We start from the raw sequence: 14,296 nt of genomic DNA, 5'->3' as shown, positions 1-14,296 counted from the left end.
AGTTCACAGTGTATTTTACACGGCTTTATTTTTGTGAGGACTTAATAATCATATTTTTCAATCCCATAGAGCTTGTGAAAGATATGTCCCATAAGTAATTTAAGCAAAATTTCAGCTTAGGATTTGCCAGCGAAATGGCTCAGAAAATGGTACAATTTTCCTACCTTCAAGAAACTAGAAGTGAAAAGTGCGGTCGTGAGTCATCTTCCTGCAGGGAATGTACCGTTGTTTCTAGAAAGGGCTCTCCGCTTCTCACCGCTAGGTTGCAGAAAGGGAAGAACTTGAACCCATCACCCATATTTCTGCTCATTCGTTGTTTCTTTGATTCTTTTTTCAATAACATTTCACGGCCAAATGCGAATTAGGTGCGCTAGCACTTCAGTTTCTCGTTGGTTTTGGTCTGAGGCTCGGTTTTCAAGGTCAAGCAGGCGTCGGACAAAAATCGGGGAAATTAATGAGTGGTGGCTTTTGTACTAGTGCACTAAAACTGGAGGGGACACTTAAGCTCTGCCTTTAGGGTATGACACGATAGCGTTAATGGGTTAATGCCCATATATGTGGAATTGGTCATTCTCGACTTTAGATAAATATATTGCTGGAAGTCCTCATACCACTAGCTCCTAGTGCAATGGCGCAGTGGCTAGTGATGCGTCACTGTCCTATGATGGCAGATGCTGCCACCGGTGGGGCTTGTGAGACCCAGGTTGCTCTTCCCAAGCAATCCGTGTGTTGCCAGACAGGCAGTGGCGAAATCTGTGAGCGGGGGGTCTTAGTGCAAGCGCACTAAGAGGACAGATGTTCCAGTTTAGAACGATACATTCTGCCACATCTGTAAACAAATAAGGCCAGGCAGTATATGTATGAAATGTTCTTTAATGCTGATTAAAAGTGATCTGAAGGACAGGGCTGACATCATTTTTGATACAGCCACCTTGTAAAACATCAATTCACACATGGCCGAGGACAGCAACTGTTCCTAACATTACATACAACGCGCACAATGCCACCCATGAAGAGTGAAACCCTGAATGCGTAATAAAAATAAGTTTGTCCTGTACACTCCTTCAGGCTCATAGCAGCCTCTACCACAGGATCGGTCCTGTGAACATATCCTTGGTTCCCACCCCCATTCCCAGTAAATGTGTACTCTGCGAGACCATCACTTCTAAAGAACCGGTAAAACTCGCAACAAGGACAGAAAGTTGATCCTCCTCAACATTCATTCAGACACTATTTTACTGTCCCCGAAGCAAAAGATGTTCCTAAGGCACACTGGGCGAAAATTTGAAGAAAGAGCTTCCAGACTTCCAGCAACAAGTATTAGAGGTTAAGGGTGAGAGGCGAGACTAGAAAATGCACAGGGCTCCCTACACCATCAGAGCATGTGCAGATGTTTTGCCTGGTGACCATGTCGGCAGTGGAAAATGGTAGCATTTAATTACCATTAATCAACAAATAGGGTAGCTGTCAGGTATTATGACATAAACTTGCTTATTTTTACTACCTTAATGCTCGCTAATCAAACTCTACGCACAAATTTTACCCTCACTCTTTGAATAAAAGCTGCACCAAAATCAAGATCGCTCACACACAGTCTGAAATCAGTAAAACCACACGAAATGAACTGCACGGCAAAGTCACCAGGGTTACGCCTGCATAAGTTCCACATTCTAAAACTCCTGGACAAAAAGACTGCTATGGAGAACGGCGGTGGCTAAACTTCCACCTGTGGTGCAAACGGTGCAGAAGGAGAGATAAAGCTATGCAGTGGCTTCCAGTCAGGCATTCGCAAGCAAAGGTCTGCTGGAATTTTTTTTTTTTGACCCAGCTAGCTTTCTTCATCATCCTTGCAGTGAAACACGCACACCACATCTGTGCATGAAGGCTAAGTGATGATTCCAATCACACACACTCCACGCATACATGACTATGTCTGTGCTGTGAACCTGCTCGAAATGAAACAACAATCCACCGCGCAACCAGTCGCGGGGTAGAGGGAAAAAGCAATGAAGTCACACTGTCAGACCTAGTTTGCAGTACTAGGTTCAGCGTGACACCGAGGTGCAGTGCATGCCTGAGGTGCGGGCACACCCGAGAGAAGAAGTGAATTTATGACATGCATGGCACGTCATCAAAGAAGCAAAGCAGGAGAAAAATCAAAAGCTAACTAAAGGTTCCAAGAACACATCAACCAGTAACTTTGCGGTTGAGAGCACAAACATTTGGATCGTTGCACTCCCTGCCCAAGCAATGCTGAATGATCACTCTCTCTTAACTGCCACGTATTTCAGTGATAAACTGTTAGAATCCAACTCAGAGCATCAAGCAAACCTCTGTAATGAACGGGACTCCACCGTGCCTAAGCAGCGAAATGCAAGACAGCAAAAGCGTAAGTATCAATGTGTTTTTCCTCAGACCCATTATGATCAATTATGGCAAAGAAGCGACCCCGTGATACACGAGTATGAAACTAAGCACATTTTGTGTGCTTTGAAATAGTTACCGGGTGTACACACGCAGTCAAAGAATGTCACACAGCTAAGACAGTGCGTGTTGTATAAAATGATGGCTGGCATGCAGCTTTCGCCCAGATCCGGCTGCGGTACTGCAACAGTAAGGAACCAAGAACACAGCCATTTGCGTCCCAAATTTCCCCTGAAACTGGGCAAAGATAACAAACTCTATGATACCAAGCACCAAAAGGCATAGTAAAGTGTGCACCTGCAGTCAAAAGTTTACGAAACACAGTACTGGTGAAGCAACTTTATTCAGAACCATCATTGAATGCAGCATGGAATGGATGAATGGAGCCTAATTCTGGGTGCGCAAATTACTGCTCCCATAAACTGCAACCAATGCGCTCTGAATTCAAGTTAAAATAGTTCATTAAAGCTATGTTTCATAAACTTACAATCGCAGGTGTACATACAACTCTGGAACACAGCTTTATGTACATAATTCATTCAATATGAAAAAAATTGCAAACCAAGCCATTGTACTTAAGGGCCTTCAGTAGAAAAGCATAAAAATGTTCATGAAATGTAGTCAGGAAAGGGTGAGTTAACTGCCATCTGTAATAAAACCACAATGCTCGCAAAATCATTTCGCTGGCAGTCTCTCACAACTAAATGACAAACCAAACACCAAGCACAGCTTTGCGAAGTTCAATAATGTCATCAGACAGAAGAATCTATCTTTAGGTGTGAAATTCAGCTGCCCTGCTGTACCTGCAGCTTGAACGAGAAGGCCATTGAACAGTAAATTTAAATGTCAATGTGACTGCCTACGGAATGCCATTTAATGGACGAGGTCGCTTTATATCCATTTGCTGTTGTTCCACCATAATAATACTTTGTACATCTGACTGAATGCACCGTAATACGCAGAAAGTTACTATCACCGGAAGTACCTGCATGCTACAAAATGACTAACTCAAACAATGCAAATGACCACTCATCTACATGCAAAACTAATGTCCTGACATGTGCAAACATACCTAAAACCAAAACAAATTAACAGCAACCAATGCATTTGTATTTCCATAGCCTTGTATGCAAGCAATTCATTTCTATTACTAAAGTGTACCTTTCTATATACTAAAGTGACCAAAATTCTGCTTACTCTATACTTTACGTGGAGACAAGGTTGATAGAGCTTTGTGAAAAAAAAAAGAGAAAACAAAGGTGGCTACTAAAATTCCCTTGTAAAATGAGGCTCATCTGATTTGTAGTGATGCAGCCTTTGGCTGCCCAAAAAATGCGCGGATGATAAATATGAAAGCTCGGAGAGCTACACAGTAGGCAAACACACATGCCTGCCTGGAAAGGATGCAGGAATGCCGCAACCAGAAACACAGCTGAGAGACGGCAGGCAAACTAAGTTTCTCAAGACTGACACACCCTGTGATCAACATTCTTCCAGGGTGTAGTCCTAAACATTTTTTTTTTATCCCTCTTTCTCGTACCAGCCTTCTATAATCAATCACAACCTCAGCAGTAACACCGACAAACAGCAGGCTGTCTGGTTCAAAATTTAAGAAAGGATGCACTTGGGAACATAATGCACCTTAAGAGCACCGGCATGTGTGCAACACCACCAGTTCCTCGGCAACATTTCGCTCACACCACACACTGGCACTCATACCCAGGTGCTTGAGGGTGGGGAATGCGTTTGAACACTTCCGGAGGTGACACCTACGTCACCATCAGCCTTGCTGCTCGCTGTTATGGTAGCCCTGCTCCCTTCGCCCCCTTCCTCTTGGCAGTCTTCCAAGATGGGTGGGTACATGAGGTCATAGCGATGCTGGAGTGACGACCGCGACCGCCCACCTCGCTTCAAAGGCACTGTCGACGTCCACGCTGCCTGGCCCCCACCGCCACTACTCGGACTTTCTACGGGGCTCGGGGTGTTGACTGGCGATGTCGGGAGCGAGTGGACTGTGTTTTCGGCAGCTGCCCTTCGGCCACCAGAGCCCGGCCTGAGCAGTTCGACAGCTGACTTCTTGGCCACGTTGTTTTGGCTGCTAGAGGTCTTGGTTTGGAGAAGAAGCTTCTTGAAGTCGAGAAGGCTGGTCGGCTTGGCAGGGCCCAGGCGGTCATTGGCGAGTGAGCGCCGCTCAAGCGGGCTGCAGACACGGGCGGCAGCCACGTCACCCGACCAGCTGCGGCGGTCCCGGGCCCCACGTGGGCTAAGGAAGCCCGTCTCGGCGAGTCCACCCCGGCTTGGCGTGCCCGGACGGCTTGTCACAACCAAGGGAGAGCTTGACCTGCAGTTACACGGTTCCCGTGTGTTGCAAGTGTTGCGGAAAGTCATGCGGAATGACCCAGCTCTGCATTGTAATTGAGCCGTTTTGTTTGTGATGATTAGTGGTAATACTACTCCAAGTAAAACTTTGTTCTCTTCCACTGCTAAACAATTAAGAAGCATAACACAGAGCATTAGTTCCAAGTTGACAGCACACACTGCATACAAAAGGATGACTTTTGACTTTTAATGGCACAAAGGCAACTTAGCCAAAGAGCACCATGACAACAAGTTTGATGTTTGAACCCCAGTGCTATTTGGGTACCCACCGACAATACAATAGGTACAATCTTTCTTTTGGCTTGGTGCTCAGCTAGTTTGGAGTGAAATGTTAGGGAAATGGGTCTTTGACTCAATCTTGTGTAAAGAAAAAAATACCTTGCGCCATGGCGCTCTTTGGCCCAAGCTGTCTTCTTGCACGAAACATGTTTGGTGTGCACAATTAAGCTAAGTGGTGAAGACCCTAATTTCCAAGAATTTCAGCTTAGAGAAGCCAAGCACCAGGCCAGGGGAAAGCCTGTACTTTTCAAAGAAATGGTCAGTACGTGGCAGCACTGGGGATTGAACCCGGCATCTTCTACAACCGAGGAGGATGCTCATACCTGCTGTGGTTATACAGTAGTCATTATTCCCACCATTACTGCACAAGAGGCTTTGCTAAACATGTTTGTTTACAGGGGACAAAAGTTATTCTTTGTTTGAACAGCAAGGTCAATGCTACAAGCCATGCACTGCAGAACTTTACTACCCTTACCTAGATGACAATGGTGACTGGGCCAAGTCAGCTTCAGTCCTAATGCCATGCTTCTTCTTGGATGAATGGATGGCAGCAAAAAGATCTTCGGTAGACATGGGCCTGCGTGGTGCCAGCTCACGTGTGATTGATGTGCTGCTGCTGCTGTCTGGGGACTTCTCGGATCCAGAGCTAGACAGGCTGGTGGAAGACAGCGCTGTAGGGGAGCCTTCCTTGCGCAAGTCCCGCAAGCCGTACGGAGGCTCCATTGCGCCTGGCATAGGCAGGTCAGCATGGTAGGAATTTTGCAAAGGGCTTGGAATGTACACTCCAGGAGACATTTGTCTCTGATTGTCCGCAGCTGTCCTCAATCCAAGGTGGCCTGGCACGACACTGTTCTGCATTTGCCTGAAGTTCTGTGTGCTGTGATTCTGTTGTGTGGGGCCTTGAGGATACTGTCCATACGCGGCCAATGAAATGGGCTTTTGGAGTGGTGGCACATGCTCTCCCCTGCTGTGATCTGGAGCTAAAAGACGGGTTGAGCTTAATGGACTCCTTGGCACTGGTGACTGCCTTGAAGGGCTTGTGGGATAACCCTGGGGCAGCGGCCCACCCTGTCTGTAAGTACGATTCTCATGAATGCCATTTGCAGCATGTGGAACGTGGTTTGGAATGGAACCTCTTGGATCAACTCCTCTCGCAGCTCCCATCATGCTGATCTGCTGGCCCAGAGGTCCTCTTATCAAGGATTGACTGGGCTGGTAGGGAGCTCTGGGTATGTAAGATGGGTACTGAGGCCTCGCCATGTTTTCATTCGAATGATCATGCACTGCCTGAGTAACATTGGTTTTTTCCGGATGCCTATACTGATTTGCAGGATTGTGGCGAGAAGTGTCCATTGGCGTCAACCTTCCATTTACTAACTGTTCGTCACGGGAACTCTGTCCGTAGGCCTGGGCTGGTACCTGTCTTGCCACTGCAGCATAAGCAGCGCTATTCTCGTGTTGGTGAGCCTGGGGTGAGTAATGCATAATCGGTGTTGAGCTCCTCACACTGCTTCTAGACACCGGTGGCATCTGGCCAGGGTTCCACGAGGTCACCGGACTGGAAGCACTGGGACTGCCATTGTGGAGGTGTGGAATGTGGCCGTCTGAGGGTGACGGGTACTGGTGAACTGGAGTGGTCCTGCCACTGTGTTGAAGTCGCGGCACAGGGGCCTGAACAATATGTGAAGGTGGTGGGTGCTGTGCCATGTTTGGGGACATAGTGGATGACTTTGGTGGAGAAGGTGGCAGTCCCGACACCCACCTGGCTCCAACTGGTTCCCTTGGAGAAGGCTGCAGTGGCGTCCTTCTTCCCGGAGATGTGCATGAGGGTACACTGATGGGTGAAAAGTGGTGAAGCGGGGTCACACGGCCTGAAGAGTTGTGGTCAGAGACAGGTGTGCTAGCACCAGATGGCCTGTTAGAATAAGGAGTTGAAATGGATGCGGGACGTTGCACTGGGGTTGTTCTTCCTGACGATTGGCTGGTCAGGTAACCCGACATTCCGGGCTGAGGTGTGCTCCTACCAGACATGGTGCCACTCTGAAAATACCCTGGTGCAGTAGACTGCGGTGTGCTTCTTCCAGACAACGGCTGCTGAGGCCTTGTGCTTGGCATAGGTGTGTTGTTTGTGGGACTGCTCAGAGTAAACCTACCGTCCCTGTACTGCAAGAGTGGCCTCTTGTCTGGGGACACTGTGGGCCCAGATACAGAGTAGCGTGTTCTTGGGATTGTACTGCTTGTATAGGTCTCTACTTTGCCACTGGGATCCAGCCGAACGTAGGCACGCTGATTCAAGCCAGGTGCAGGAGGCATCGATGCAGGTAATGTCATGCACTTCTCTGCAAGCCCTGTCCTTCCTGAAGGCACCTTCTGAAGTTGGTAGCCAACGGTATAGCCATCACGATGCCTTCCTAATGAGTTAGAGCTGTAAATGACTTTGCCTTCAGAGTCTAGAGTCACCCTCGCACCTGCCCTGCTATATGGAGGTGCCTGCGCAAAAACGCTGTTTGCTTCACTGATTGCACTAGGCTGTCTTGCAGATCCTTGTTCCAGGACCCGACTGCTGTAGGTAAGCGGGGGAGGAGGAGGGGGCACGGCGGGAGGAGTTGTCTGTGGACTTGTTTGTGAGCTGCTGCTCTGGGGACTGGAAGGCTCAGGCGAGGATTGAGGCCTGTCCTGTGCGCTAGAGTTTGGACTACTCAAAGTGAGCTGCTTAGTGTTCATATCACGACCCGCTGACTTTGCAGGAGATGGTGGACTTGGCATACCTGGGGTCTTTGGAGGTGATGAGTTTTTGGACAGGTAAGAGAGGAACGGTGACCGCGTTTTGCTCATTAACGAGGATGGCCTGTTTAGGTAGAATGGTGTGCAGGCAGAAGTGGGAGATGCACTTCCCTGCTTGGATGAACACGCAACTTGTGAGTTAGTCGATGTTGCTACTGGCTGAGTCTGCTCTCTACTGTCAGGAATTCCAGCTGAGGAACTGCATTGCACCGATGGGGATGCTCCTGGCTCAGAATTTTTAGCTCTCTCTTGAACTGGTGCAGAGAGTGGGCTTTGTTTTGCTTCATTATTTCGTAGCACGGTTTGCACGGTCACATCCAGGTCACCCTTTTCTGGATTACTGGGCAATGTTCCTTGTAGTTGGTCACTCTCGGCAGACGAAAATGAGCCAAGCACTGGCTGTGGCTGAGGGGTAACAGCTGCACCTGAACGAGAGACTACTGCGTTGAGGAATGCCATATTGCGTGCAGACTGCACACCGTACATGTTGAGCCTTGCCGAAGGGTCATCTGCATCTTTTCCAGCGTTAGTGCATTTTGCTTCCGCTGTGGGTCCAGAACTAGAAGATGTTTTACTTGGCTCACTTGGTGCCGGTGCACGAGGAGGGCTAGGTTCAGACAAAGGCGAGCTCTGTCTAGATGCCTGTTTCTCGGCATCCAGTCGGCAGCTGTCCTCATCACTAGGTTCAGGAGACACTGCACATATAGAAGGGTACCTAAATGAACCAATGGATGTCTTTCGTCTCAGCCTTTCCCCCACCTCGCAGTCGGATTCTGATATATCACCTGCAGACACTGGTGGAGAGCTCTCTTTCTGTGAAGGAATTGGTGACAGTGTTCGTGCACTAGACACTCGAGGAGGTGGCAATGGGGGTGCCCTCGACCGCTGTGTCAAAGTGCTTGCAATCGAGCAATTGTCGGTTCCGGTATCATTTGCATTTTGTGAGAGGAAGCTGTTTAGACTTAGGTTTCCAATGGTGTCTATCGATGTCTGTGAACCCCTGTCGCCGGAAGCAGCAAGGCCTCCATTCTGGTCACCGGGAAACTTTGCGAGGCCATGCTTCAGACCGCTGTCAGTGTGCATTGATGTGTAATACCCATCAGTGTCAACTGAGTACACGGAAGAGTCACCATCGTCAATCGGGTTTGTAAATGGGTCAGAGCCAACACTAATCTTGCGAGTTCCAGGTGAAGAGGATGATTTGGAGTCGGAATGGCAGGCTTCAGGTGTTATGGTCCCTGATTGGCTCTCTTGGTCAGTTGACGTTGAGTTCAAGTTGGGGCGGGCAGTTAGTGGACCGGGCTGCTTCCAAGACGAAGCAATTGTAGTGGCTGTCAGGGCAACGGAGGCGTCTGATGTGTAGCCTGCTGCTGTACCATCATGAGACCTGCAAAATGCGACAGTGTGCAAAAATTTCTGTGTCAGAAATAAAACAATTTTTTGTGCAAAGTAAACTAACAGCAGGAGCGGATTTATGGGTCACTCTTGGAAGGGGCAGTTGCAAGGGAGAGCATTCTTTCTGAGCCATGTACTTCTTCTTCAACTTGTTTGGCAAAAATATGTGGTTCAGCATTATCTTTCTAGTAAAATTTCTCGCATGGAGGTGGGGAGGCAACCAGCCACACTGCACCCCTAAATCATAAATCCGCCCCTGACTAACAATACATCATGCTGAAATTGGTACGCAGCAATAGTTACATCACAAGGCATGAAACTTTAGCCAATGATTACAATTCACAACCCATCAGTGCCTATGGCAAAGAACTTGCTAAACCAATCACATAATATGGACAGCTGCTTTCTGTTTATCTGGCCCCTCCTAAACCACATCAGCCTAGCAGTTGTAAATATTTCGGTACGGACATTTGTTAACGGCCAACAAAGAAAACCAGGCTGCTATGGCTTTTTTTCGTGCGTGGAAGTTCGCAGCCATTGAGCGTATAATGTTTATTCACTGGATAAATTGGCAAACTTTGTGCTAAAGTGACAATGAACAAATGCAGCCAGTTATGGTTCATTGTAGCAAAAAAGAAAAAACAATCAGTCATAGCAGTGAGAGTGTCTGTGCAACTGTGCGTCTTGCAAAGAAATAATGCAGGGATGCACTGCACTATGTGAGGGTGGTGTAATAGAATACATCGCTTCAGCACAGAAATCCTGGATAGAGCATGTACAGAAGGCACCTTGTATGTTTCAGACTATGGGACCTCCTCCTGTGTGCAATTTTTGTGGCACCTTTAATGTGATAAAATAAATTGAAACTTGGCAAAAAGGGAGAGGACTTCCACATGGATGCAGTGCATGTAAAATAGTGACCATGAGAATCTTCAAGACAACTGTGGTGGATAACAAGGGTGGGCAGCCATACCGCAGAAAGTGTAATTGCCCTCTCTTTACCATCAGATTGATTCCCCATGCTGCCAAGCCCAGAGACCTTAGAGCCTCTGCAAGGCATGGTGGTGTTGCTCTTCACATTGCAAGCTTTTCGAAGCATTTGCATAGCCCATGCCTTTTTCACGTTCCCTGTGAGGTAAATGATACGGTGGAGAGCTTAACATTCCACGTTTGCAGTTGGGCAGCATGCTTTTGCATGCAAGTTTGTGGCACCTGCAGATTCGCTTTGGGCGAGTCCTACGTTTGCAGACATTTGTTCGAATTGAGGCTCCCTGCTACACCCCTAATGTGCTTTATGATGCTTTCACTGCATTCACTTGTGCTCAATGTGAATACTCATCGTCAGTGCAGCCATCATTAAGAGGGCTCCAATGCAGAGTGTCTCATTACCTAGGGAACACAGCACTACATTGGTGTGGTATCTACAAGCGAAAAACCAAATTGCTGTGGAAAAAGATGTCTTCTTGTAATTTCAAACAGCGCCACTTATCAATTTGCAACCTGCAGTGCATTGGACCAACCTTCCGTCAGTGCTGTGATGCGTGTTGTCCGAAAAGAGCGAGTCTCTGCCCAGTGAGCTCTCCGAGTGGCTGTGTGGGATCATGTCAGGCGACGGCCCTGATGACTGCTGCTGGTCTGAATCCACAGAAGCTCGCGTGCTGCTGCTGGCGCTCCAGTTTCCGCTCGACGACTGGCCGTCTTCGACCCCCTTGACCGTCGTTCGTGCCGATGTCTCCCGCATCTTTACTGCCACTGTCATGGCGGCAGAGTTGGTTGAGATGGGCAACAGCGAAGAAGAACGCTTCTTCTTTTCACTCCCGCCAGTGGACGTGCCGCTCTCCGCGGCCCTGCTCGCCTCGTTTTTTGCTGCCCCGTGGCTTCCACTGTCCGCCTCCTTGCTCTTGTTTGACTTCTTTAGGAACTTCCAGTCACGGCCGAGCCTGCTGAAGTTCATGGCTTCGTAGAAGGACAACCTCTTCTCAGGTTTGGTGTTGACGTTCGTCTCGGTCGTAGTGGATGAAGAGGACGACAGTTCGCCTGAAGACGGGCTCTCTTCAGTGCGACGCTTGCTGATGCCGCTGCCGCTACTCCGCCCGCCTGACTTGGTGGTGGTCGCTGGAGCTTGCAGCAGGTCGTCGTCTGTCTGGCACGAGCTGTGAATCAGTGCTTCAGTCTTGACCAGGGTGCCAGACTTCTTGCGGCTGGTGAGAGCCTCCGCAATCTCCTTGGAGTTCCCGTCCGAGATTGTGTTTCTTCTTTTGTGGTGCTTTTTGCGTTTGATCAGGAAGTCAACCTGCACAAATGACACTCATTTCAGGCTTTCGTTGACAAAAGAAAACGCTTTCTACCACTGAGCAAGCTGTGGAATATGCTAATCGCTCGTATAACAAAAACTGTCTTGATTCAATTATGAATGATTCAGGTATCACAAGAATGTTATCCAAGATACACAAAAGGGATGATGACTACAGATATCGTTATAAGCTAGAAATATTTTAAAGGGTAAAGCTAAGTTAAAGCTTGTGCACTCTTCAACTGCAGTAAAAGGAAGCAAGTGTTGCTACTCACATGTATGAAAGACCTCCGCGTTGATGACAAGCGATTGAAGCTGCTCTCCGAAGTGTCGATGGGAACCACAACGGCCGGGTACTCCAAGGACAAAGCATGCATCTTCTCCTCAGGCGACGGCAGTATCAACAGCTCCTCCCCTCCGCTGTCACGTACATCCTGACCAGTAACCAAGCTTGCAGGCTGCAAGGAAAGGCACACCAGGTATCTTTCTGGGCTCACTTGCAAGGATATAATGAAAGGAAGCAAACAAAGGGCATTTGCAGAATCATGTTTTCATAGCTGTTGACAGCACGAATGCAGTTCAAGTATTTGGTGCCCATTTGTCAGAGAGAATACAATCCTTTTAACATAAAATGAGGAAAGGGGAAGCAGTTGGTTCCTTCTAAACAAGAACAATCAATAAATTGTTGCTCCTGTGAAAATGGTGAACTCTGATGCTAAATGTGGCAATTATTTCCAGTTATTAGAATTAAACGTGCTGCCCAATGTGAAAGGTAGTTTCACTGAGCTTCGGTGCCTCAGTTATGGCTTTATTGGTCAGCTCTTACCGAAAATTATGAACATGTCGAATTCAAACTAAGAAGCACATTGGCATTTAAGGAATATCAGAACTGTGCTCTCAGCCAAAACTACTGATATCATACAGCATCAAAGTTAACATCATTTGAGCGACTAAATCAATCACTAAGTACTCATAAGTAAAGGTCTTTTTTCTTTTTTGCTGTCACAGAAGCGACTTTTGCTGATCGAAAAGTGAAGACTAAGAATTCGGGCTGAAAAACAACTAATAATTCACACTGTGAGGGTGCTGACATAAAAAATTGAGGGTTAAAAATGTTGCATCCAAACTTTTAGCCCTAATGACTAATAAAGTTTGATGCTGAACTAGAAAACTTGTGCCTGGGTTTGTTGAGACAAAACATCGCGCAAAGTTATCCCATCTCGACTGATAAAGAGCTCAAGGAAGAAGTGCTTCACAAAAGCTGATATTGTATCTTGAATATTCTGTCTGAGACACCACGTGGTTTCTCACACAGCATGGCATGATTGTTAAACAAGTGTTTGTGATATCATTTATGATGTCACTATTACATATGTACAAAATTATATCAGAGAGGAAGCTTCATTCCTCAAATTTCAAAGCATCAGTCATAAAGAAACAAAATGCAACAAATTACAAATCCAAAGAGTGGTGCCCTTGCATGACATTTGAGGGCCAAAACTACAGGTCAAAAATTCTGGTTTGCACACTAAAGAATGTTTCTTGGTTCACAGCGAAAAAAACAGTTCATAAATCAAGTGATAAACAGTATCAGCAGAACGACAGGTGTAAGTTACTCTACGCCTCAACATTACTGTCACAACAGTTGTGACAAAGCCCTCTGCCATGAACAAACCTTTGCAATGCAAGAGAGAACAAAACAACACAGAATACTCACAAGTTATAGCGGGCGTTGCAAATGAAAAACGTATCCCTCTGAGCATATGCCCCATGTCCCAGCTAGAAAACACTTTGAGGCCTACACATATTGCACCTGGCTTGCCTAACAAAGTGACTTCCCTATCAGCTCAGTTGGTCCCTCGCACAAGTGGAGCTCTCTGGGGACTGATAGGCGAGCTCAAATTCCGTTGCCTGCCTGGCGCAAATGATAAGATGAGGGGTGCTCAAGTAGGACTGAAGCCAGGGGGAAAAAAAACAAAAACAAACGAATCTGAGGCAAAAAATATCTAGAAAAGTGAGCGCAGTTGGTATAAGGACAAGAAACTGCTTGCCTATGGATAAGCAAGCAGCCATAGCTCAGATGCAACACGGAACATGGAATTGCTTGCTTGATGGCATAGCACGAGTTTGAGCAAGGCTTATGGCACTGTAGCTTGAAGGCTGCAAGTTTGAAGTTTTGAAGGCTGCAGTTTGGAAGGCTAATTAGTCTTTCATCTAAGTGCGTCTTCATCCTGAGCATCCATCCCACTTCTGGAGTTCAACGCATAAAGGAAGAAAAGAATAAAGGAAGGAGAAAATGGGGGGTAGGTATGTTTAAAATTAGTACCATATATACCTCTCAAATTAAAATAATGTATTTTGCTGATAATGAGGAGAGAGACTAATAGCAACCTCTGAAACACAAGCTTCCACTGTATAAGGTTTGAAAGCTTGCAAAATGGTAATAAAGACAGAAAAAAAGCAGACAGACAAGAGAACTTATAGTGAGAAGAATGCATTTCAGGTGAATATTCTTCAGCAGGGTAGGGAACAAGGCAGAAGAAAAAAAAAGAATGAACCGAGGACCATAAGCCCATAAAGATCCCATATAATGCATAAAAGATATGGGACCATTTTCACCATATCCTGAAGATCAGCACATTGCAGCTTTTGAGATACAGCAGATAAGGGCATTGCAGATAAGGGACTTAAGGCATTGTGCAAGTGCTCTTTTTCATAGCCTAGGTTGTGGGGACAGTGACC

At 47.0% G+C, this 14,296-nt stretch overlaps 1 protein-coding gene across 5 annotated transcripts in view; it reads right to left on the bottom strand.

Annotated features, from left to right (window-relative positions):
* Window positions 1-855: 855 nt before the first annotated feature.
* LOC144099016 (uncharacterized) overlaps window positions 856-14,296 on the bottom strand; it is a 225,875-nt gene continuing 212,434 nt past the window's right edge. For 4 of the 5 annotated variants that reach the window (XM_077632007.1, XM_077632011.1, XM_077632008.1 and 1 more), the window contains exons 3-6: window positions 11,830-12,012; window positions 10,782-11,554; window positions 5,558-9,253; window positions 856-4,765 (exon numbers count right to left, since the gene is read on the bottom strand). In XM_077632007.1, the coding sequence (XP_077488133.1) occupies window positions 4,138-4,765; window positions 5,558-9,253; window positions 10,782-11,554; window positions 11,830-12,012 (5,280 nt within the window). In that variant the 3' untranslated portion in view covers window positions 856-4,137. Of the gene's footprint in view, window positions 4,766-5,557; window positions 9,254-10,781; window positions 11,555-11,829; window positions 12,013-13,271; window positions 13,423-14,296 lie in introns of those variants that run through there. The other variant, XM_077632012.1, reaches the window with a different exon arrangement.

The sequence above is a fragment of the Amblyomma americanum genome, chromosome 7 (assembly GCF_052857255.1).
Source record: "Amblyomma americanum isolate KBUSLIRL-KWMA chromosome 7, ASM5285725v1, whole genome shotgun sequence".
In the NCBI taxonomy this organism is placed as follows: Eukaryota; Metazoa; Arthropoda; class Arachnida; order Ixodida; family Ixodidae; genus Amblyomma; species Amblyomma americanum.
This window is presented reverse-complemented; position numbering and strand designations above follow the sequence as displayed.